This window comes from Oreochromis aureus, unplaced genomic scaffold (assembly GCF_013358895.1).
Source record: "Oreochromis aureus strain Israel breed Guangdong unplaced genomic scaffold, ZZ_aureus HiC_scaffold_352, whole genome shotgun sequence".
NCBI lineage: Eukaryota > Metazoa > Chordata > Actinopteri > Cichliformes > Cichlidae > Oreochromis > Oreochromis aureus.
The window spans coordinates 148,466-174,917 of NW_024108900.1; the positions used below are offsets into that span (position 1 = coordinate 148,466).

Below are 26,452 nucleotides of genomic sequence, written 5' to 3' on the forward strand. Positions count from 1 at the left end.
CTGTATGTAAGTAAGAATGTGTGTGTGTGTGTGTGTGTGTGTGTCATGGGGGTGCGTTTGTGTGACCTCCTGCTGACCAAAAGGTTCATAAAAGCAGGAAGCTTACAACACAAGAAACAGATCTTTCAGATAGGATGTATCTACAATAAAACCTCCCCCAGCACAGAGTGGTTGGAGGGGTGGTTAGGATCAAAGGAATGGCTTTGATCCTACTGCTTGAACTAAGACTGTACAAATTTAAGAAACACAATGGCAACATTCAACAATTAGACCTAACAACGCCCAACCCTCATCCCCAGAAACAGAAGCTAACCCCAGGCAAGCCAGCGTGATGCATCCCGAGACAACTCCACAAAAAATATTAATGCAGTGCTTCCAACAGCGACCCGATGGCTGCTGGTTGGTCAATTCGCAGGAACATCACAAGCGGGAGGAAGCGTTGGTGAATATGTTTATTGAGACTGGGATATCTACACAACTGTGTAAGTCAATTGCCTTCAAAAAGTTTAGCAATTCACTTGAACCAAAATTATGAACACCCGGTGCTACAAGAGTTAATAGTCTCATTGGGGCCAAAATATATCTTTTATAGTTGCCTGGTATCAATGGTTGTTCATCTGCCCTATTTTTTTTTTTTTTTTTAAGAACCCATAGGTGGGAATGTGAGTTGTCTGTCTCTGCGTGATAGCCCTGCGACAGACTAGCGACCTGTCCAGGGTGCAGGGTATGGTAGCTGGAACAGCAACATACCCAAGGATAAGCAGAAGAGAATGACTGATATGATGAAACTGGGATTTTGTTACACTTAATTATTGCAAACACGACTAAAAGTATAACTAAAACTAATCAAAACTAAACTGAAACTAAGGATTTTCAAAAAATAAAAACTAAACTAAAGTAGCAAACAAATGGTAAAAACTAATTAAAACTGATATAAAATTGAAAATCTCAAGTCAAAACTAAATAAAAATAAAAACAAATGAAAATTGCAAAACTATTAAAACCCTGCCTCTGACCACCACCAGTAGGCAACGGGTGAAGTGTCTTGCCCAAGGATACAACGACCGAGACTGTCCAAGCCAGGGCTCGAACCGGCAACCTTCCGATTACAAGGTGAACTCCCAACTCTTGAGCCACGATCGCCCCCACACCACTAAAATATCCATTACAAAGAAATGAAAACTTTTTGTTTTCATTTCTTTGTAATGGATATTTTAGTCATTTTTTACTAAACCTTTGCCAGATTGTTAGTAAATTCAAAGTAATTTTTCTCAGAGATTCATTTCAAATTAATTAATTTTTTGTTACAATTAGGGAATTTTAACCTTCAATTTGAGATTTTGTCCCTAAATCCCACACATATTTACAAGTGAATGTTATTATTATCTATTTTTGTTTTTTGTTGAAATTTAATTAATATTTTATATAAATTTTACATAAATCGCTTGAAATTAAAATCTACTTAAGTAAATTAAGTGTCACTTTGTTGCCATAGGTTTTTTAAGTAACCTCTAGTCACAGTTTTTACAGTGTAACAAGCGATGCTTATGATTGTGCCAGAGCACATTTTGAACAACACCATGGGAATTTCGGATTTTACACAGGTGGGTGGATGTTACACTCTGGAAATGGAAGGATGGTGAGTGTTATTAACCCTCTGTGGTCCACGGACATGCTGCACCTACAAATCACATGACTATTTTAAGCTGACATAGCAACAAGCTGCAGCCACGCTGAGTCTCTGTTTCAGACCACATTGAAAGTTGAAAGAAAGACTAAAGTTTTTAAATTTTAATTACAGGCCAGTAAATCCATAGTTATGATAATATATATAAGCCATGCTTTTTTCTAAATACTGTCGTCACGTTTATGTGTGTGTGTGTTTTAAGCGTTTTCTAACAAAAGCGCGAAAACAGTAAAGAAAGGAAAAAAGCCACCTCTTTCCTGTTGGTGGAAAAATGTACCATGTCGACCAATTAAAAAAAAAGTCAACTTGTGGGATTTGGTTGTTTAGGAAGAGGGAAAAGTTTTGGGAGTGACGGTAATGGCAGCAAGACAGAGCGAGCGAGTGTGTGTGTGTGTGTGTGTTTGTGTGAGAGAGAGAGAGAGAGAGAGAGAGAGAGTTTTTAGATGTGGGAGATTTGTGATGTTTAGTGTGGAGTGTACAGTTAGTGTATTGTGTTGTCTTGTGCAGTTGTTCTGTTGTATAGTCATTTTGTTTTGTGTGTCAGTGAGGCCACTAATGAATGTCACAAAGGCACATTTGCAATGTAAACACTGTCACTAAGTAGAAAACCAGCGGAGTGATACACCTCCTGCTGTCAGGCCTGCAGGTTTATCCCTGTGCTGTTCTCCTCTATCTTTTGGTGGAAAAACTTTTTTTTACTGGCACACATCATTTGTGGGGCATCTTATTGCAACACCTGATTCTCTCATTTTAGTTTTAGTAATATTTTTAAATGGTTGTTGAAAATGAAAAAAACAGCAGGTGTATTGGCTGCATTTTTAGATAAATAGCTGTATATGTTTACAAAATGTACAATTTATATTTGCATTTCAAGTTATAAAAATTTACTCAACATGTCTGTGGTTTTTTTTACAGTAAAAATACTACTAGGATTTTAAGTTCTTTGTGTGATTTCAGATCAGTAATATTAATGCAGTATGTCAGTGAAAAAAACAACTAAATTCAGTTGAGCTGAAAAGAATGATACCAAACAAGGCAACGGGGAAAAAAATAAATTTTAGACCTCAGTGGGTTAATCCAACAAATCATGAAAAATTGGGTTTAAATTTTTGTTCATGACAGTGCAGATTTCTGACATTTTGTGTAATTTAAGCTGTAACAATGTGATTGTTTTCTAACAAAAAAACAGTGTGAAACTTAAGTTAGACTTGTGTTTGTAAATGAACCGCCCCATGTTGTGTAGCTTTCTGGATTTTATACTTATTGGGCTACATATTTATTTATTATACAGGCTATACAGTACATAAAATCAAAACTCACGTTTTATGTAACGAAAGTGTGTAATTATGTGGGCTACAGACAATAATTAAGTTACAGACTATATTTATATGAAAAACGTGTATACTTACTGCATTTGAATCATTTTAACCATATGTAACCACCTGCATATGTGTTTGGGGAAAAAAAGGCTTTGATTTTGCCACCCCATTTGATTTCTTTGCCACCCTCATGCCACCCTAAGAAATTTTCTCTAGATCCGCCCCTGGAGACAGACATGTTAGTCAAATGATTGTTTGCCAAAACTCATCAGAACATGCATCTAGCACAAAGTGTTTCTTTTTAGGTTTGCTATTTTTCAAATTCTATATTTAAGTTATGCAGGTTTGTTTGCACAACAAGGCTAAATAGTTATATAAACTTTTCTGAATCTAAATAGTGTACTTTGGTAGAATTAAAAAATAGTTGTAGTCCAGGTCTATGATGATTTTTAGTGTTTTTGATTCTGGTTCTGTCTTGGTTAAGTCCTAAAGTAGTCCTGTTTTAATTCCCGATCAGTTCTGGGTCTGGTTGAATTGGGGTTTAGTCCCCATGGGTTGATACAGCCCTGATTTTGTTCTGCCTTGCTGCTTAATTAAAAAACAAATTTAAGATGTCCTGGTGATATGTATTTTTTTCCTATATGAAGCTATTCTTTTTTGAACAAAACTTATATAAGAGCAGACACTTGCTGGTGCAATAAGCTGTACGTTTTACATTCAATCGATGCATGATCTGATTAGTCAACTAATCGCAAAAATAATCTGTGACTAGTCGACTATCAAAATAATCGTTTGTGGCAGCACTAGTAATTATACACACAGTCACAGTATAAAAACAAAAACTTATTTTTTATTACCAATTTTCAACATCAATATTATGTGAAATATCATGGTTTTATTACCAAAACTGCACAAATTTATTGTTTAGATTGCAGCAAAACAGAACAAGCATCGCTACCTTGGATGTTTTATCAGTTTTCTGATAATTCAGTGGAGAAAACTTGTATATCTATTTATTGATCGATAGATACACATATAGATACACAGATATATAGATATACATACAGTATGGAATAAATTTCAAATAAATCATTTCTGAAAAAACAAGCAAAAGTGCATAATTGTTGGACTATGATACAATCTAACAGCATTCATCAATAAGAAAGCAAAGAATCTATATTAATAGCAGTAAATGCAGCCATTAGCAAATATGTGCATATTCTTAACCTGTGAGCATTAGACAGAGTCAGACATAACTTGGATAACTGTCTGTTGTATGTACTGCAACAAGAGCCCTCAGTCTCCACCAGTGAATGTAGGATTGGCCACAGTGGTGGTGGCGGTCTGGAACAGTGGATTGTCAGCCTGTAACAGAGAGAGCCGAGTAATGAGAAACAGATACTTCAGTCTTTATCTTATTTATCTTTTTTATTCATCATGACTTGAAGTTTCAAAGTAAGTTAAAGTAAGCTTAAATCATACGATGAAGCAAATTATAATACGATACACAGGTAGATCCCAATATGCTGGACATGTGCTCGTCTTCTAATGTCAGTCACTTTTAACTTTACAGATTTTCAAACCCTGTTAATCTCAGTGAGTCACAGCTACATTCATTGTACTGCTGCCAGAGCAAGCACAATACTTTTCAATGTTTAAACTAATAAAGCCTAGAGACTGGTTGGCAACCACTAGAGAAAAACGAGTACTCTGCAAATACTCGTGAACTACTGACCAAACAGTAGTGAAAATGAAAAAGTGCATTGCAACCAGAAAAAGACAATGTTTGCTTTCAGAGTAAAAGCTTTGCCTGACCACTAACCCTAACCCTCAGAAGGCAAACTTTTATTTTGATGACAAACATTGTCTGTTTACACTTCACGTCACACTAAATCAAGTTTCGCTACTGTGCTGAGCGTAAATGGCAAGTGTTGTCAGACAGCCTGCTTGTTTCATGCAGACTGTTTGCATAATTGTTTGTTTCTTGCTTGAATTTGCTTGCAGTGCTCCCATTACTCGTTATGGACAGGAGCTTACGGTCTGGGATTTTTAATCCATGTAATAGTCAATCTGGCAGGTATTAAGTGTTTTTTGTAAGGACAGTTTAGTTTTACTTGACTGAAATGTTTTATCTGAATTACATGAATCAAGAACACAAAAATAGTAACTGTGACAAGAGAGTTAGATTAACATGAAACCAACACAACAACACAGTCACTGTCCAAAGAGACCAATCTGAAATGTGTGACAGCTATTTCTGTTTGCACAAATAATTCAGAATGATGTCTCACCTCTGCCCATTTGGACTTCTTCTTTTCATTCTCAAACTTCCTGAACTCTTTCAGGTCTTTCATGTAGAGGAGTAATTTAATGAGCATCAGCAGCAGAATGCCGATGAGGGCCACAGCTGCGACGGAGCCTCCGATGATAGCTATGAAATTGGGCGGTGGTGGACACTCTGCAGAGTTACAAATTAGACAAGTCTGAACACTGAGCTGTAAATGAATGAAATGTAGAAAATGGTATCACAGACATTATATGATGAGGATCAGATTTGACTGGTGATCAAGTTTGATGATTCATAGAAATAACTGTTCCAATAAGTGCCTGGATGGGTTTCAAGATGGCCACTGAGTGGCAAGTTGTGCTTCTATCAGGGCTTTGAATCTATGTCTGCTGACTCTTCTTAGTCAGGCTAGCACAGGTAGCTCAATGAAGCAGGTTGGGCTCAGAGTTGATTTAAAGCTGCTGGATAAACAGACATTAAATTTTCTGGCCTGCAAGGTCCTAATGTCCCCCAGTCAGCACATCTCAGCCCTGTGCTGATCCTCAGTGTGTGCAGTGTGACAGCACAGTTATTACTGCAATGAATCAGTGAAACTGTTAATAAATTAAGACAACATCCTACCTCTTTGCTTCAGAATTTCAGCCTCGTAGTTATCCTCTCCGACCAACTGAACCAGCTTAAATGTCATCCAGCATCCCTCGCTGTCTTTCTGCTTACACTCCTTGGATTTAAAGGGGAACTTTTCCACTATTTTAGAAGAAATGGTCTTACAAGCCTCACTGCAGTTTTTTTTAAAGGGACCTGACTCAAAGCCGAGGCATTCAATGCAGTTCCTGAAAACACAATTACATGTATTAGTTTAAAATTCAAAGTCAAAGGATTTGTTTTTTCTTTTGCTTTACTACACAAAATCATGAACACCATGTTTAGAGGAAAAGCTCAGTGGAATTAAGAAATCCTTACACTTTGGTCTGGCACGGGTCAGTGCAGCCAGGGCATTCCAGGCAGTGAGGACGCTGGTATCCTCCTCTACATTCACACTGATTGCACTTGCAGGACCCTCTGCCGTTGCAAACACTATTGTTTATGGTACGGCAGGCCTCGTCAGAGGTCTTGCACTGACAGGCAGAGCCTTCAAAGCCAGGATTACATTCACATTTTCCACACTTGCATTTACCTTTTCCTGCAAATAGTAAGAACAAAATAAATTTTTTGCAGCAGAGGCTCTGTGCCACATGACAACCAAGAACATAAAGAACATCACCAGCAAGAGACAAAGCCTCTCCTGATGCCTGTGGGTTCACCACATAAAGCACAACCTGACAGCAAACCCACACACACGTTCCACAGTACCGTCTGATTACTTTTGAACCCAAAAACTTTGGGCAAAGTTGTAAACCTATTCAAATTACCACAGAGGCACAGCACTTTTAAGATAACAGCTATTATTTTGTTCCAAACCAAACGGGCTAAAAGTAGAACTCAGTTTATTTGTATGGATTTTAGAAGCACAGTGGAATAATCACAGTGGAATAAGAGATGGTGGGTAAAGTTAAGATGATGTTCAAAATAAAGAACTATAATGGAGTGAGTGTGAGCCTGTCCACACATTTAGAAAGGTGTGAGGCCATTGTCAAACACTTTTTCCATCATGGCAGCAGGATGGTGCTGTCCTGATTTGATTTCACCACTTGGCCTTTCTCTTTGTCTGTGTGAGTTCTCTTTGGGTACTCCAGCTTCCTCCCACAGTCCAAAGACATGCAGTGGAGTTAGGTTAATTGTGCATGTTAAATTGCCCTTAGGTGTGAATGTGAGTGTGAATGGTTGTCTGTCTCTATGTGTTAGCCCTGTGACAGATTGGCGACCTGTCCAGGGTGTAACCTGTGATAGGCTCCAGCCCCTCTGTGACCCTAACAGGAATAAGTGGAAGAGGATGGATGGCTGGATGTTTCCATCATAAAAATGTTTGCACAAGAAAACAAAGTAACTTATTTTACTTCATCTAGTTTTGACAGAATTAGACCTTCTTTTGAGAAGAATGACTGCAAACCTACCTCCACATTGTTGGTTCTGAAACTTCTCACAGTGGTCATCGTCACATTCGCAGTAGGGTCCATAGTATTGGCTTCCACTATCTGTGTTGTGGCACTCGCACCGGCCACACACACAGTCTCCTCGACCCTCACACTCAGTGCCATTATCCTTCTGACAGGATGCTCTCAGGGTGTGCTCGTCTTTGTCCCCAATTTTGCAGTTACAGAACTGACCAACGTGACCTTTGTTGCACCTAAATAAGGAAAAAATTAGAAAAATACATCAAAAATTTGCACATTAATAAATAACAGAAAATAAAATTTGCCACAAAATATTTGTTCACTTCCAAAACTTAATACTGATGAATCTGTTAACGGTCCCATAATATGAATCACACACATTATTAATCCATAGATAACTCTATTCAACACAGCACAGCACACGAAACATTTCTAAAACTACAAACACGCTCACAATTTTACATCTTTGGTCTTGCTAGTAATACTTGTGGGTTATTAACACCCTACAATACTCACCAAAAGACTCAAAAACAACACAAACTTCCACAAATCTACTACAAACTGAACCTGGGAACAATATGCTTATTTGCACACCTCAGTCATCTAGGTATTGAATACATCTAAATTATACTATATTTGCACATTTTGCATCTTGCACGTCTTCGTTCTGTCTTGTCTACAATATCCTGACTCATAACTTGAACCTGGTATTCAATACCTACTGCACTTTACTCTAATTGCACATGAGCACTTCGTATTGTCTCTGTCTTGTCTTTGTTTATTGTACATAGATATAGTTACTAATAGTACCTTTTTATCTCTTAACTTTACCCAGATTTAGTGAGTTATTATTTATTTGTAATTTCGAGTCTCATATCTCTTGGAGATATATTTTTTATATTCCTCTAAACGCACCATGGGGGGATTGGGGTGAAACAGCATTTCGGTACACTGTATACTAGTACATAGTATATAGTAATACTTGTACTGACAGTAAAGACCTTGAATCTTGAATCTTATTAGCTATGAGGGCAGTGAAGACAGGCAGATGATGAAGAGAAGAGAGTTCCTGTGTCTAACACTTCTTCCTCTTATTTCTGGTCGCACTCTTCTGTGCTGGACCAAATATGGCGGCACAAACAGCCACAAATAGCCAGGTGAGGCTAATGTCCAGTGTTGCTAAAGGCTGATGGGTGTTTGTGACCAGAGAACAATTTGTGTAAGACAGTTTGGAACATAAAGTCCAAATGGAGTAGAGCTCTGCTGTGTGTCAGTGTGTGAAAACTGTAGCAGGAGTAAGAAGCATTAACTTATAACCTTAAACAGCCTGTTGGGGACTGACTCTGTGTCAGTGTGTCAAATATTTACTTTTGGTCAACAGAGCTTAACAGCTGTAGTACTCTATTTAAGTTTTATGATGATAGATAGTGTGTTTACGGATGGCACTATAATTGCAGGTAGAGGCTGATAACTTTATCAAGCAATGACACAAACAGGGACAAAGTTTCACTATTTCCACTGGTGATCTGTCACAGATAATTCTCAAAATACTTTCTTAAAAACATAGTTTATTTCTGATACATCACTGCAAATAAATGCTCACTCCTCATCCAGCAAACCTCTGAGGTCTGAGGGAGTCTGACCTCTAAATGATGCTGGTGACTTTTTCGTCTTTCACTTGTGCAGATAAAGCTGTGTGAATTGTGACGGATGGATGTGTTGTGTAAACCTCGCAGACTTTTTATCAGAAGTTCATATTAGCGGTTCAAAGAATGGACACAGTTTGACATCTTCAATTTAAAAATTCATAGAGAGAAAAATGAAACTCTATTTAACAATTACTCATTTGAATATTGTGAACTGAAAGGAACATTGACCCCTACACCTCTTCTTGGCTATCTTTAGAAAATGTGGCTTGTGATGGGAGAAGGCAGCCAATCACACGTCTTTTCAGACCAGGACAGAGAAGTACAAAGAGCAACAAAGTCAATCTTGTGTGAAGACAAAGGACTGCCTTGACCTGTATTTATGATATCTGACATGAGTTGACTGATCACAGATGCTGGTGACAGAGAAGAAGCAAAGCTCTAATCCCAGGCTGTGTTTGAATAATCCACTTGAAGGCTGCCAATCTCTACTTCAGATAGATGCAGTGATTTACTGAACTAAAGAAAGGAGCATTACTTACAGTGTAAAGCAGCTCTGGTTGTCGGCATTAATAGAAAAATAAATGTGACCATTCTTATATGTTTAAACAAATGACTGATGCTGGTACTTTTCTGTCAAACAGAGCAGGCTGCAAGCAGCTTGGACGACATTTAAGTGGATTCAATAACATTTTCAGTCGATACCAAAACACTGAGAATCAGAGCTTACCTACAAATACCACAGCTGATGCTTCCACTGTTATTGCAGTGTGGATGGGGGTCAACAATGGGTCCAGCAGTGTCACACTGGCACTTACATGTGGTATTTATGGTCACTGTCAGCGTGTCTTTAATGCCCCGTGGACTGATGGTAAAGAACTCGTTCTCCATACACGAGTCTGCGGTCACCGTAATTTCAAAAATAACCTGGAATGGGAATTCAGGTTTTGTGAGTCACAAATGCATATAGTATAACAATAATACTCTAAACTGGTGAAAACAAGAGATTCACTTTATATAACAGTATACAGTGGTCCCTCGCTATAACGCGGTTCACCTTTTGTGGCCTCGCTTTTTTTTTTTGTTTAATTTTGCATGCAGTGTTTTTTGTGTTTTTTTTTTTTTTTTAAACAGCGCATTGTGTTCTGCATCCTGATTGGCTCTAGAATATTGACAATCGATCTTGTGCCATATCTCCTGTACAGTACAGAATGCGTTCAGCTTGTCAAATATACATAAATCTTCAATCGCTAGCCCTGTGACTCTAAAGTCCTGTACTGTATGTTTGTAAGTTTTCTCCCCAACAAACACAACAATATCAACGAAACGTCGTCACCTGCGGGAGCCTTTGGTTTCATTCTATAATACTGGACTTATTTCTCTACAAGGTTTGAACTGAGAATATTTAAACAAGAGAGACAAGTGTGGAAATGTTCATGCCTGTCTCAGAAAAGTATACAAAGTTTGTAGTGAGGGGTTTTACAGGCTTAAAACATCTATGATATTTGTAAAAAAAAAATATGCTACTTCGCCGATTTCACTTATCGTGGGTTATTTTTAGAATGCAACTTCACCAATAAACAAGGGACCGCTGTACTGGACATATTGCTCTGCTGTTCAAAACTCACAACAACAATTTTCTTAAATAAGAAACATGTCACCTGCATTTTCAATTACCTGGACCTGGAAGTCGGGTGTCTACTACAGCAGCTCACTAAAATTTATCTAATTTAATATTTTTTATATAATATATCAATGATACCCAAAGAGCTGTGTATACATTTTGAAACATTATTGGCTCTCAGCATTTGGCTGTTCTGCCCACGTGGTCTAAAGCTTGCAGGTACATGCACTAGTTTGGTTTTCAACTTGATTTAAACTGTCTTGTTAAGAGTCAGCCCACCCATATCATGGTACTCAGTATTAGAATGATACTGGTCTATCTGGACCACTTAAATAAAGAGTGACTACCTAAGTTACTCTTCATGAGTGTTATGGTGTAGATGGATACCACCTCAGCATAATGGTTTTTATTACACCAGGCAATTGAAATTAACAATTGGGTCTGAATTTAATTGTTTATCAAGAATAAATCACAAAAATGACTTTTGTGTAGTGACCAAAACAATACTGCACAAAGTGGCTGAGACAAAGTTCTTCCACAGCATGGCTGGGTTTGTCCTTAGAGTTTAGGCTGAGGAGTCAGCTTGGTTGGCAATCACTGCTCTTTTTATTTTAAAAAATAATTTTGAAAGTCAAAATGAGTGACATTTCATGGTTGTCATTTCAACCATGTGCAGTGGTACAGTACACAGTACTGTACTGTGTGCCTCCAAGACCATGTTGCTATATATAGCAGACAATCAACAGGATGACATAAAGTGCAAGTGTGCAAAAATTGCAAGAAAAAAAAACAACAACAACAAAAAACAGTGCAACACCAGACAGAACAGAATGATACTGATCCAACAGTGCAATAGAAAAGTGCAACAATGACAGTAGGTTGTGCAAAAAGTGAGCATTTTGCAATAAAGGGCATCTGACAAGGATGTCTTCAGCCCACCTCACATTTAAAGTACTCTCCTAACTAGGTGAAAACTCTGGGATCCTGGACTTGGTGAAAAGGTTAAAAATTCCATATCATATCCTTTCAGATCTCCTCAGCAATTTTGGAGGGTCAAAGTATCATTACTGCTAAAGGAGGCCGAGGAGTAACTAAACATCTGACACAATGAGCAGAAAAGTGCAGGACGGACAGGTGAAGAGGCCATGCTGCTAGCGAGTCTGCTACGAGCTAAGCTAGCAAAGCAGTAAAGACACAGTGAGTGAAAACTTTGGCTATAAATTAGCGAGCGAGTACACAGAGAGTGTGCTTTGGATGAAGCACGAGAAGATTTTACTATGAAATAAAAAGTTATAAAAAATTTTTTTACTAAATTGTTATGCAGAGCCACTCAAACACACCACTGTAGCTGTGTCCCAAAACGTCGGCTGCATCCTCCAGAGGCCGCATTTGAAGGCCGATTACCTCACAGCCAGGCGACGAAGGCTGTCCCAATTCGTCGACTCCTTCAAATGCGGCCGACAAATGCGTCCTTCATTTCCCGAATTTGAAGGATGGGTCGGGTGTGTCCTTCGTGGCCCACCATATCCCAGAATTCATAGCGGCCCAGCCAAATTTCAGCTGCCAACAATGGCGGCCGCTACTAAGTTTTAAAATTAGTCTTATTAATCTTTCTGGGTCACAAAATAAACTTTTAACATATTTTCAGGCGAGAAAGTAGCTGTGTAAACTTCAAATATCTGCTTGGTTTATCAAGACATCGCATATTTGCAAAAAGTGTGCCGGCGTTTTTCGAAGACGTCTGTTACCCACCGTTTGATAGCAAGCGGGGGTTCAATGGTCACTCCAGCCGGCGAGCAGCGGACTCCCGGCTTCATCGTTTTCAGACCCCGCTCTTTCACTACTCAGGTTAAACATGATATATAAGTCACTCGGATAACTTGAAAATGTAATTGTTTGCCTTTTTTCGGTGTTTTATTTGTTCCGAGTAAATCGGGTTGGCTGAGATCAAAGTTATTAGATTATTAGATTAAATAAAACTTTATTAATCCATCGGGAGGGTTCCTCCGGGATTTTCACACAGCTGAATAAACGTCAAACAGAAAACTGATTAAACAGAAGTGTGAGACGGTCGAGAATTTACGCCAGTGTCCTGTTATATTTTAGATAGCAAGGAGCAGACGGCCGAGTTTATTAAACTCCACCGACACAGCGGTGACGCAAATCTGAAGGCTAGACCGTCCCATTTCACGGCCTCGCACTTCCGGCCTTCTCGGTCTCCGAAGGACCCGGCCCACGTAGACCGCGAAGGCCGGGTTCTCCGAAGGATGCAGCCGACGTTTTGGGACACAGCTTATGTGTTAGAATAGGAACAGGAAGTGATACTCTACCGCAGAGTGGGCAGTGTTACCAAGTGACAGCGCCACCCAAAGGATCGAGAATCAAAGATTCTGAGCTACAAAATAGGTGCCACCAAGACTTGGACCATCCATCCAGATCAATCATCCAATGTTCACTGACATGTTGGTGACATGTGACTATGAAAAGTTCAAAGAACACTGACCTCGTCTCCCACGTGCACTTGGTCACAAACCCCCTGTTTCTCGCTTTTTTCTCCATGGCTGCATATCGGCCTGTAGACGACTCTCACGTTTTCAGGGAGACTGTCATGAGTTATGGTCACTTTAGAGGATAATGCCTGTCATGAATTTGAAAAGATGGTAAATGGTCTGGTACGGTAAAGATAATGAGAGAGAGAAAAAAACACCTCCAAATCATTAGAAATATTCCACTAATCACAAAATGTGCCACTTACATAGTAGGCTTTTTCAATCAACTCAACAACATTCTTGGAATCTGATGACAGAACTCCTACTTCTGATTTTGGAATCATCTTAGAGAGTTCCTTGGAAAGACATGAAATGTAAAATCAGTCACAGTCAGACTATTTTTGCCCCACAAGAAGATAGAAAGTGAAAGGTACATCTTATTTACCTTGTACACAGACTCAACATTTTGTGTCACTGCAAATATCGTCTGAATCCTGTTTTTTTCCAGCTGCGTAGCTAGCTGTCCAACAGAGGGGTAGTCCTGGAGATGTTTGGAGAGTGGAGAAGAGATGGAAAAGAAAAGAAAGTGCTATGTATGTGTGTGTGTGAGGCTTTAGCGTATATATAGATTTAAGTATGGATTTTATATCATTGATCTCTGTGCAGTCGGATTTTTTTTTGTCCTTATTCAAAAAAAATTAAAAAGAAAGAAAAACATTGAATGCTTATAAATCTGATCCATGTTCTTCTTAGAAGCTGAACAAAACTCAGATGATTCCATACATACCATCTCAGTGCTCTTGACATAAAGATTGTTTTCCATGTGACACTGTTCATCATTGGGTTCCAGTATACCGGCCAGCTTTCCGTCCCCAGCCATATGGAATCCAGCATCAGTGGTAAGCACAATCAGCCGAGTGCTGTTGCTGTTCCAACCAATTTTGTCCTGAACAACATATCAGGGAACATTAAGACCCAGTCAAATCCTGTCAAAATCAACTTTGGCTAAAAAAAGCTGTATTTACTTTTTCTACCCTGAGAAAAATACATCTAGATCTGATTTGTCTAAAAGATTTAGTTATGAACATAACTGCTGTGTGAGCCATGTTTGGCTGGATGGAGCTTCACTGTTTCATCCTGTTTCCAGTCTGTTAGCTTTGTCTTTTCAGAACATGTGACAAGTCATAGATGAGTAGAGCCCTACAAGTTTGGCCATATGAGCTGTGAGCATTGACTGTGATGAAGTTTGTGTGTCTGCTGCACTGTGGTGCTTGTCTCTGTGGTGAGCAGGTTAGACTCAGATCATGCAGAGAATTATATGTAATGTATACATATGTACTAGGGGTGCAACGATACACAAAATTCACGGTTTGGTTCGATACTTTGGTGTCACGGTTCCAGGCACGTGCAGAGGGGGGGGCGGAAGGGGCTTGAGCACCCGCCCCTTTCTGATGGGTGCCCAAAGTGCCCTTTGTTGAGGCAATTTTTTAAATTTTTAATTTTTTTTTTTAAATGTGTGTGTGTGTGTGTGAGTCCTGTCTGTGCCCCTCAACAATAATATTTAACTATTAATCACATTTTTGCTAAATAAAAGGATCTGGCTTGCATCAGTCACATGATCACCATTAACCAATGATCGCCCTTGACGGCAGAACGCGCTGGTTACGAGCCGAACGAGCTCACAAAGTGCACGCGTATTTTTGCGGTCCGGAGCTGTAGGGAGAAACACAAATTAACTCAGAGACACAGACTGATGCGACAAAACCAGTAAGTAGGTGTACAGCGCACACTGTAGTCTAAAGCACACAGGAGTATTAGCTTATTACGTTACGTTGGTAAGCTGTCTTGTGGCAACTGACGAACTGAAACAAATGAGCGTGCTGTGTGTGCAACAGCGCGACAAACTTTACCTGTCCTTTTATTAACTTCACAAGTAGTGCTGGTCATAGCTGCTGGCTCACTGGGTAAGGCTGTCATGGGTCTGTAGCTCTGTCCACCGTTTTAGGGAACATATTTAGTTTTAAAGTAAGTTACAGGGCTTTTCCTGCCTTTCTGGAGGGCTTATATTTCACTTAAAACGATCTAATATGCATGTCCACATAATAATGGATTATTATAATTATAATATTTTAAAAAACACGCTGTATTTTAAAGAACATACATTAAGAAACAGATTATATTAGATTTATATTTTAAATAAGACAAAATGCTGATTTTACAGCAGCAAAATTATTGTATCTCTACAGTTTAAAAATGTAATAAGCGTTCTCCCTGCACAGAGTGGATAGTGAAACAAATGGAATCATCATAAATACATTATTATAAATTTGTTACTTTTTTTCCCTCATTGCTTTATTATTGTAGCTCTAGTAATAAATAATAAGGGAAGGATTCTGGATCAGCACCATGATGGAAACTTGTGCCCACAGTATATACAGTATTCTGAAGAAGGTCTAAAATGTCACTGTGTGTGCATGCATGTGTGTGTTTTATGTATATGGATTTTGAATTATTACTCATAATATAACATTGTCCAGACATGGCTGGTAAGGACATGAGGAGGAAACAGTAGGAGCTGTGTGAGGCTACTAAAGGCAGTGGATCCCTCAGCAGCTGGATTACAAAGAGCACAGGTAACATTAACACATGTACCAGTTGTTGGAGAGGTATTCCAGTATAAAAATAAGCACAACTGAAATGTTTTGCTTCTATAACATTTTTCTGTCATCATTTTATTATAGATTAAGTGTAAGAGTTGTTAAGTGTGGATAATTAAATAATAGTAACAATAATAATAATAATAGTAATAATGGATTGGATTTCATATAGCGCTTTTTAAGGCACCCAAAGCGCTTTACAATGCCACTATTCATTCACTCTCACATTCACACACTGGTGTGTATTGCAATAGTGTATTGCAATAGCAAGTTATGCCTTGTTCTCAGATGGACAGCAAGTGGAGAGTGATAGATGAAATGAGGGATGGAAGGAGGAAGCGAGGCAAAGAGTGATTCACAGGCAGGGTCTAGTTTATTTCTCAGTTTTTGTTGCCTTATGGTTCCAAGTGCTGTCACCAATCTTTGCATTTTGTTATTATCTCATGACACTTGTTTAATCAGCTACCATCTCTCCTATGGACTTTAATGTCTACAGTCTCAGATCAACACAGCCCTGCCCTCCAGCACTATCAGCAGCAGGAGCAGCAGCAACCCCTCAACAGCAACATTGTACCCATCAGGTAAAACATAGGCTACGTTTGCTTTGCCTCACAACAGTGATATAGTATGATGCGATCCCATATTAGATTCTTGATGAATGTGTGTTGTTGTTATTCAGCCTGGTTCAATGTACCCTTTTTTAGCTTTGAGCACCCGCCCCTATAAACGTCTCTGCACGGCCCTGCACGGTTCGATATTTTTTCGATACAAAAAATGTTCATGCCTTTTTAATTTGTCATTTATTAAAATTAAAAATATATATTTTAACTCAAAAGTACAGTTTTTAAATTTAATGTGGCTGAAACAACAAAATAATAATAATAAAAAAAAATCTATCAGATCGAGAAATCACTCATCTTTGGAAAAGAGAGTTTATTACAGATAAATGGCTCTTTCCAAAATAAAAGCTATACTATACGCTTCTTCTGGGCTATATTCTCAGCAGCATATTAAACATATCAGCTCCCAATAATGAGAATCATGTGCTAACGGCTGTCTAAATGACTCGGGTAAAGTTTGTAGCATGCGTGCTTGTTGTTGTTTTTGTCTGCTTCCACTTGTCTTTGCACTAGGATGATGTCGGTGTAAATGTGGAGTCATATTCGTTGTGTTCCCACTAATGCTGTCAGCGTTAATCTCGTTAAAATGACATTAACGCCATAACGTGGCAAATCCCCGTTAACGAGTTACCGCGGATCGCCCCGTGCGTGGGGCTGGACGGCGTCAACACGTTAACAAGCTAACTGCACTAACGTACTAGTTCCCACCAATTGAGCATTGGTGGCACATCCGACATACTGTTTTACTTTTGTCCATGACGCGCTTACCATCAGGGTCATGCTTCACATGAAAACCAAGATAGCTCCAAACGCCAGATCTGAATGAGGGTGGGGGAGGTTCAGTTTCGGGTAGCGTTGAGGCAACGAGCTTAGCTTCTGTCTCGCTAGCTTGCGCTGCGCTCAGTGGATCTGCACTCGACAGTGCAGCCTAGGCGGAGTAGTTGAACGCAGATCCACTGAGCGCTCAACACAGACAGCATCGTCAGAAGAAAAGTTGATAAAATAAATTAAAATTTTGTATTGTTCGATACATATGCGCATCGAACCGAAAGCACTGTATCAAACGGTTCAATACCGATACGAGTATTGTTGCACCCCTAATATGTACAACTGACCAAGAAAGCTTGTAATTACCACTTTATGGAAAAGCGACCATCATTTACATTTAGAACAGAGGCCGACCTGTTCAGATGCCACTGGATCAATGGTAAGGGATGTGTGACCTAAAGGACAGCACTGTATGGTCTTCAGCAGAGGTCTTACCTCACATACAGCAGCCTGCATCATGGCATCCAGACTCCCCTCTGGAGAGTCCAGATTCCCAGAGATAAACTGCTTTTTCACTTCAGCTTCGAAGTCATTCTTATTTGGTGTCAAGCTAAGAACGTGTCTGTAGCCAAAGGCAGCTTGACACTGCTGGTCGTTCTCATCACACGGCTTCAGCAGTTTTTCCTTGTTGGTGTTCGTGTAAGGAAGGACTGTTTTATCAACAAAGGCACCAAACCCTGGAATTACAGAAATAGTAAAGTTTATAAAACATACTAAAAAGCAACATTATAGGACAGAAATATATTTTGTGTTAACTCTTTGCTGACAATGGACTTCAAATTCATTTCTGATTTAGTTTCCATTCATATGAAAAGTGACTGGGAGAGCACAAACCTCTGTAGGACAACCTCCTCCCTAATGAATGAACACCACTGTGTCGTTAATTAAAACCTCTCTGTAGCCATATTTAGCTACTGAAAAGCAGGAGGTACATGTTCAAATCACCCAACATCCACTTCGTCTTTAAACACCAGCAGAAGAGCCCTACACTCCACAGCTGATGCACTAATACACTATTACAGCAGTTTTAAAGACACTGACTAATTTGGATTTAAATGTTCATTCGTTGCTCTTTGGCTGGAGTTCCTCTCCACAGCTAGTGAAATCTGTGTATACCAAGTTAGGAGATTATGATGTAATCTTTTTACCTATTCTAGCATGGTTTGTGATTTTTCTCAGTGCAGCAAAAAGATCTGTTCCTAGTACTTTGACATTTGCCAGGTCATCCTTCATAGAGTAGGACAGATCCATCAGGTAGTAGAGATCCACTGGATGGCCCTCAGCTGCCTTAAAAGAAACATTGAATGAAACTGGAAGTCCTGCAAACACAGTTTAAAAAAAAGGAAATGAATAAAGGCAAAACCAAAGCTCCTCCCACACACATACAGTAGAACAATATATAACTACAGTACATAGCATACATAGGCACCAGTAATATATACATACACATAATTCAGATTGTTGTGATAGAGTGAGTTCATGCAATTTTTATAAGCACTTTCTGCTTGGAGTGAATCTGTGAGAAACCAAGCCTGACATTCCCTTAATATTGTACGCAACATTAACCGATTCCACTGACCAGGTCGCAGGTCAAGGTCAATCTTCTGAGGCCTCATTTGGACAACTTGCCCATTTTCAGATGCAGACAGAGGATCATTCTTGGCAATGTTTAGTTTGTTTGGAGGGGAGATGATTTCATTCTCTTTGCAGCCTTTACTGATCAAGTTAGCTCTGGTGTTACAGCGCACTGCATCCTGTTCTCCTGCTTTGGTGAAATTCTGCATGAAGGGAAGGAGAAAAAAAAGAAAATTCTTCTTCATAATAAATCTTGATACATATCACTTATCTGTGTCTGTGTGCCAACGTTTAAAAAGAAGTTTGTCAATAATCCTCAAGTCAAAAGGAAAAATATTTTCCAGCGGCTTACACTCACTATAGTAGTGGGTGTAATGTACAGTATGAGCTCCATCAGAACAATATCACAGTCACATTACAATCACCACTTATTATAAGTTAGAAAAGCACAGAAGTTTGCCTGATCTGTATTATCACATAATAACCATTTAATGATAAAAAGACATAATGTTCATAGTTGACCTCTGAGTTTAGTTCCACACAGCTTATAGCATGTAACTGAAAAAGCATTGTTACCATTTCTAAGATCTGTCATATATATTTATCACTGGTTTCAATGGTCTGTATCACAATGAATCATGGAACTGTGCTCATCTCCCCTTTCATAAAGCCAGATCCAGTGTATCATAAAGGAAGCCCTGAAGCACCATTCCTTTGTAATATTAGAACTGGACAAAGTCTTGTTATGGGTACAGCCAGTTAGTAAAATGTGATCTTTGATGCAGCCTTTGTGAAGTACAATAACTGCAAGATTTTTTTTTAAATGGGATATGCCATTTTTCCAAAAGTTTTCATGAGGTTTACATTACCACTGCTGGGAAGGGTTAAGGAAAACCTCTAGCACATGGAAAACCTGGGCGCTATCAGCCATGTGGGTGGGGGGCATGGTGGTTGTGTCTAACAAAGACAACAAAAAGCTAGGTTTGTGTGAGGATCTATCTGATTTGAAAGAGTATGTGCGCTGTAAACCGTGCATACCAGCAGAACAAAAGTGTTGTGTGAACTTGATGCCAACATGGGGTTCTGGTAGATTCCACCACTTAAGTACCCAAATTCCATTACACACTTTACACTGTCTTACTATATCTTTAACTATCATCTTGGATTGCCTCAAAACCAGAACCTGTCAGGCATATGAAGCCTGAAGAGGGGCTGGAAAACTGTGGTCTGTTACATTGCTGATCTGCTGGTGTAGCGGCAGGACCAGGAAGAGCATGACACTGGACTTAAAATTAGTGGAATTAGTGATTACACAGTGTAGTCTGAATTTGATGCACTCCATCTCTGGTGCAGAAATATCCAATAACTAACAGTCACCCAAGTAACAAAACGTGCCATCACAGCAAGAGTAACAGGAAGCTGACCTAATCGACTGGCAGTGGCTCAGCCTTACACCAAGTTCTGGATTTGAACCTACGATCACCTGAGAAGCAAAATCAAACTTGGCTGTAGGAAGTGTGAAGCAGCATGTGGTGTTGGACAGAATGGAAACCACATCAACTAATTAGATAACTCGAGGGTCTGTTGTGTGGATTGAAACTGAACTCAGCTGCAACTGAGGTGAAACACATCTGTGTGTATTTCTACACATGTATTTAATGGTATAACAGGTAATTACTGACATGCTACCACAGGCTCAGCAGTGGATTAGACGACAGCTTTTCATTGTAGATAAAACGCTGACGTTAGCACTGAAACAGAGACAGTATTTAGATTTTACATAAACGTTCTTTCTCACCAGTGCTTGGCACCATGCACAGTATGGCCCAGATTTTATACAGTCATCACAGGAGTTGATCAGTGACTTTGAGCAAACTTCCTCTTGTTGGCACAGCCCTGGAAAGAAACCCCCAAAAGTTTATCATGTATATCACGTTTACAGAGTCATTGACAACCTCACAATCATAAAACACTCAAACGTACATTTTACACATGCAGTCATTTTATTAAACATTACATTAAGGGTAAAAGTAAAGGTTTATAAATTTGGGACTAAATAATGTAATGTAGTATTTATGCTTTACCATGTCTGCCCATCAGCAGGAGAATAAGTAATGGCATACACCGATCCATGTTCTGCTGGAAAAAGACAGTCAGCTGATTTAAAATTGCAGAATTTTCATAAAGGACAAAGACACAGGACAACTACAAAACTAAAAAGATCCTATAAAATACTTTCTCATTAATTTGCTCACGTACCAAATATCTCTTATTATTTCCAAAAAGGTGCTCTTATACTTTGTAAACTCTGTAATATATTGTATTATTTAATTGGTTCTTGGACCAACTGTAACCCACATAATTTCTTTAGGGATTATTAAAGTATTCTGATTCTGATAAATAAACCTTAATTGCTGATGAACTTTTCCTTTGTCCTACAAGCATCTGAACAGAAGAGCTCTGACTGCTACAAGCAGCACAGACAACAGCACCACCTTCAGGTCTGTAGCTGCAGTACATCTTGGCAAGCTGCTGCAAGGATTTGCTCATGTGTACAGTTTGACAACATTGATTTAAAATGGCTTATCGAGACAGAGAAACAATACAAAACACATACACAAATATTTGGCCAACCATTGATGTAACTGCTGTAACAAGAAGAAACATTTGATAAGTGTCCTTACAGCAGCATTAACTCACAGACTACATTAAAGACCATGCTGACATGTGTAACACACCCAACTTTCAGAGCTAACAAATATAATACCCAGTGCAAAGGTTTCCTGTACTCAACCACAAACCACCCAGTTTTGCAAAATGTGTCAGTATTCCACGCCATAAAAGGTAAAGGGAAGAGTGAAGTGTTAGTTCATCAGTGCATTTCCGCTTTCTGAAAAAGTGCTCATGAGAAAGAAGGAAGCATTTCTCTCGTATGTGTCAGTGTGTCTATAAATGACTGACTCCACCAGCCTAAAAATACCTTATCAAATGAGACAAATGAGACCGAGGTGGCGTGTAAGATGTTATTTTTTCTAAACCCTTATAGAGCATCATTTTATTCTGACACAACAGTTTAAGATTCAGTTAATTCCAGTGATAGATGCGGCATCATCCGGCCCTAGCTCTACTGTGTGGTAATTAAACACTTGACTGAAAGTGTATGCACCATGCGCATGCACAGATAGCAGGAAAAACTCATATTACATTAGATTATACAATAAGCAGAAGAAACTTGATCATGAGCATACATTAAAATGCACTTCCGTGAACAGAACTTTATTGCTCACCCTGTGTTAACCGCTATTTATCTTTATTCGAGAAGATTCTTCTCTAACTCTGCAGGTGACTGATGAGACAGAATTTAAGGCACTGATACTGATATTAACTACTATTAATCTGTAATTTAACATGGATTAAGAATGTGTTTTAACTTTCTTTCTTCCTGTGTTGTCACTGTTGTTGTGTTTAACGAGCTGGAGAAAAGTTCCAACCTGTTAACAACAAACGTATACATGATTCTCTTTAGTAATAATGTTAAATGTAATCAATTCAATATAGTCACTTCTTGGTTCAGGAGATATGGTGATCACAACATTCCTATGTTACAGTCAAAGATGCCACAGTGGAATTAGTTGTTACTTGTTGCAGCAAATGTAGCTTAATGTAATGTGTCTTCATTTAAATGACACTCAGATATGTGGAGGCTACGACTTAACTGCTGCTCTTCCTGTGTGCATGTATCTATCATCAGGCACAAGAAATAATCAGACAGCTCCTTTGTGAAGCTGACATATGATGCAGAAAACAGGAGGGGGTGATGATACACCTTTGTATTAACTCCACTTAATACAACACTGACACAGAAACCTGGTAAAAAAATTTTGCAACCCTTTCTCAGAAAAATGTCAGGCAGTCAACTTCCCCCCCGAAAAAACAGAAGCTTCTCTTCCGCACGCTGCTTATTATAACTTTAAGTGTCACAAAGCAGCGGTGTGGCTGCATTACATTAGTCTGGTTCTCTAAGGTGTTGTCTCAGTTTTTCACAGATGATATAAACTGTAAAGTTCATTTTGTTCTTCTACAATAAACTTGCTTTTTTAATGTAAGAAGAGACGATAGAAAAAATGTGACATGACTCATTAGAGGTAAAAATCTATTTTCGAACAGAAACAATTTCTTGAAAAAGGGCAACTTACCAGAAGCAGGAAGATTCAGCTCTGATAGGTGGCTGACAGTTACACTGAACACTATGTGGATGGCGAAACTCCGCCCTCTTGACAGGAAATGTGAAGCAACCAGTGTTAAAGAGAACACGATGGGCAGGGCGAAATATCACAATTTGATGTTAAATATAGATGCTGCTACAGCAGATGTGACACACATATGAGTACACAAAGAGTACTAATATTGTGTGGGTGTATACATATAAAACAGAAAAACAGAAAATACATCTAGAATGTATGAAAAAATGATTCAAATGAAAGGAGTATATTAACTGTACACAAAAGTACTCCAGGCACTGTTTTCCCTGGAAATCTGAAAAAGTATAACAGCAGCTGATAGTTGTTGGGTTGTGTTACTTGTTAAAGCAAGTCTTGTTGTTGTTTTACCTTTAGTTAGACATTTCATGGTAGAATGCCTGCTAACTCAGCATTTCAGGGCTGTTCGGTTGTTGATTTTAACCACATCTAAATAGAAAGAACATCACCATCCATTATGTCACCTGTCCCAACAGGAAAACACAGTACTGGACCTGCTGTTAATGCATTCACTGCCACTACACCTGATGTCTAAAATAAAAACAGCGTCTCATTACATACGTTCATAGAGGTAACTCCTCTGAGGAAGAGCCTGCTCTTTTCAACTTAATATATAATTGCACCAAATCAAACAACAATCACTTGAAGGTAAATTATATTTTAAGGTAGAGACTCTACAAGAATACACAGAAAACCCCAACAATTAAACATTTCCTATGAGCCAGCACTTGGTGACAGTGAGAAGGAAAAAACTCCCTTTTAACAGGAAGAAACCTCCGTCAGAGCCTCGCTCAGGGAGGGGCGGGGCCATCTGCCATGACCAGTAGTGATGTGTCATGAGCAGAAGCATCGGCTCTGTAGTGAATCAGAAGAGCCAACTCCCATCCAGTGAGAGCCGGGTCCCCACTTTTAATGAGATTTGTTGTGTTGCCACAGTATTTAACTGTCTCCCACATACATCACACACAGCAATTTCTATGCTGAAATTGTGGTCTAATATTTTGTGCCTTGGGTTTCTCATTGGCTCACACTCTTGTGGAGCCGCAGCACGGACATAAATGAGAGACGGAAGGCAATTTTAGTTCCTATTAACAGGGAATTGCCGACTATCCCGCTAATTGCAGAGTTTACTTTTGTCTGTATGTCATATTTACGATTAAAAATCAAAAAATTAGAAATTAAAAAAGTGTAATCAAATTAGATATTGATTTTTTTCATATGGGAATTGATCCTGCAACGCTGGTAGTGAAAGTATCGATATTTCAGGATCACTCGTCACATCACTACCCCTCAGTCAGTGAGTGAGACGGTAGACAGCGGAGAGGGGGAGGGCGCGAGTGTGTCGCAGAAACACATAAATATGACTGACACCTGTAAACGAAGCAGCATCTGACTGCAGTTTAAAAAAAGAAGCAGATACTAACTAAGAGGAGAAACTGCAGCAGCCCATCCAAGCTGAGGCATTTTCTGAATGTCAGCCTGCACTGAGGACAGACTGTCTGGATACTGAGTTTGGTTTGGTTTCTGTTCTGTGGATTTTGTTTGCAGTATTTTGTTTTTTGTGTTAAATTAAAATTAAAAGTTTGACTAAAATATTAAACAAAAGTAAGTAGTCCTGCTTTTGTAACAGAACAAATAGACAAAATTAGGCAATTATAAGGCTTCTCATAAAAACACTCATGGAAAGGGGTTTATCAGCACACAAAGCATTCACATTTGCCAAGTAAGGCTAAAATATGAGGCTACAGGTGATAATAAATTAAGAGCCATTTGGGAACCAAAAGAGCCAGCTCTCTGAAAAGAGCCAAACTTCCCATCATTAATCACCAGATGGGAGTGAAGGTAGTAAGATATCTGTAATAGCTGACTAATCCAGCCTGTCATCAAGATGGACCACTAGAAAGCTCCAATCAGATTCCTATATTACCCTTCCTGCCCCAACATTGTTCACTACTATCCCAGAGATGGAGTTGCCTAATTTGGTAAATGGTAAATGGACTGATTCTTATATATCGCTTTTCTACTCTCCTGTACTCAAAGCACTCTAAACAACATGCCACATTCACCCAATCACACCCATTCACACAAGCACTTGTTTCTATACTTAGGGCTTCCTAACTACATTCAGACACATTCATACTCCAATGGAAGCATCGGAGAGCAACTTGGGTTTAGTATCTTGCCCAAGGATACTTGACATGTAGACTAGAGGAGCCAGGGATTGAACCGCTAACCTTTCCGATCAGCCACCTGAGCTACAGCCACCCCAATTTGCAGTCAAGGCTGTGGGGAGTAGGGGTACAGCGGCTTTTCTGTTTCGTTTTTTTAATTCTGTTTTTTTTTTTTTTTGGTAATAACCAGAGAACAACTGAAGAGGATCAGCTCAAGGCCAACACAGGGACACAACTGTTGGCTTCATCCTAGTGTCATTCTCCAACTGGTGATTAAAAGCATTAGAGGCGCAACAGAGACACTCACACACACACACGTGATGAATGTCCTCACAGACACTGAACACTCTGAACATCAGTGCTGGAGTTTTATAACCTGCACCCAGATGATGGGAACACTGTGGCTTATTGTGAGCTGACACCAAGCAGTTTAACATTATAACTAAGCAATAATTTCACAGTTCTGCCTGTGTTGGAAAAGGGTTCTTGATGCTCTGTGTAAAATTTGGCTTTGTGGCTGAGTGAACTATTCCTGTTTGGATGGGCTCTGGTCAGTTGTGTGCAGATTACTGTGGTCTACGTTTTGACTGCTGTGTCTTAGTGTCGTACTTGGAAGAATGGTATACTGTTCAAATGGTTTCAAAATGAATCTGTTACCTGTGTGTTTTCTTGTCTTCTGTGTGCAGCGAGGTCTGGTAGTTGCAAGACTGACATACTTTGCAGAGTGATATTACACATAACAATTGGAATACAACTAAATACATTTTATACCTTACAATGTAATGTTTTAGGTGAGGAGTTGATCTTATTGGTAAGGAAGGGTTTACTAATATTGAGAAAGCAGTTTAGTTCTTGCTGGTACAAAAATATCCCTGCAGAAATTAATGGACAGTATTTTGCAGTTTCGACTCAGCCCTCATTTCTTTATATGTTTCTTCCAAGAAGCCAAGTTTGTTATATGTATATTTTAAAGTGGTCTCTGGTTCTCCAGGCTCTCTGAAGGTCTTTGGACAGCAGCTGCTTTTTCACTCCTCTTCAGGTCAGTTCTTGTACCTGACCATTTTATATTGATTGTTTGTTCAGCTACTTAAGACTGACCTATGGTTCACTGACCTGACTCATTTAAGAATAAAACAAGACATTTAGCTCAGGGACAACTAACCAAATAACCTATTTTATCGTATCTTTAATTGTATCTTTAAGCACTTTGTTACTAAAAGACTGTCACAAAAACAT

The 26,452-nt window shown here is 39.0% G+C and overlaps 1 protein-coding gene across 10 annotated transcripts in view; it reads right to left on the reverse strand.

Annotated features, from left to right (window-relative positions):
* Positions 1-3,836: 3,836 nt before the first annotated feature.
* itgb2 (integrin, beta 2) overlaps positions 3,837-26,452 on the reverse strand; it is a 28,890-nt gene continuing 6,274 nt past the window's right edge. For 3 of the 10 annotated variants that reach the window (XM_039607750.1, XM_039607753.1, XM_039607747.1), the window contains exons 2-16: positions 20,871-20,922; positions 20,585-20,682; positions 18,791-18,989; positions 18,360-18,530; positions 17,647-17,888; positions 13,894-14,052; positions 13,552-13,647; positions 13,373-13,462; positions 13,121-13,255; positions 9,724-9,920; positions 7,348-7,580; positions 6,257-6,476; positions 5,915-6,126; positions 5,298-5,464; positions 3,837-4,371 (exon numbers count right to left, since the gene is read on the reverse strand). In XM_039607750.1, the coding sequence (XP_039463684.1) occupies positions 4,303-4,371; positions 5,298-5,464; positions 5,915-6,126; positions 6,257-6,476; positions 7,348-7,580; positions 9,724-9,920; positions 13,121-13,255; positions 13,373-13,462; positions 13,552-13,647; positions 13,894-14,052; positions 17,647-17,888; positions 18,360-18,530; positions 18,791-18,989; positions 20,585-20,682; positions 20,871-20,919 (2,337 nt within the window). In that variant the 5' untranslated portion in view covers positions 20,920-20,922 and the 3' untranslated portion in view covers positions 3,837-4,302. Of the gene's footprint in view, positions 4,372-5,297; positions 5,465-5,914; positions 6,127-6,256; positions 6,477-7,347; positions 7,581-9,723; positions 9,921-13,120; positions 13,256-13,372; positions 13,463-13,551; positions 13,648-13,893; positions 14,053-17,646; positions 17,889-18,359; positions 18,531-18,790; positions 18,990-20,584; positions 20,683-20,870; positions 20,926-21,403; positions 21,435-22,982; positions 23,060-23,396; positions 23,413-26,452 lie in introns of those variants that run through there. The other 7 variants (XM_039607752.1, XM_039607749.1, XM_039607746.1 and 4 more) reach the window with 5 other exon arrangements.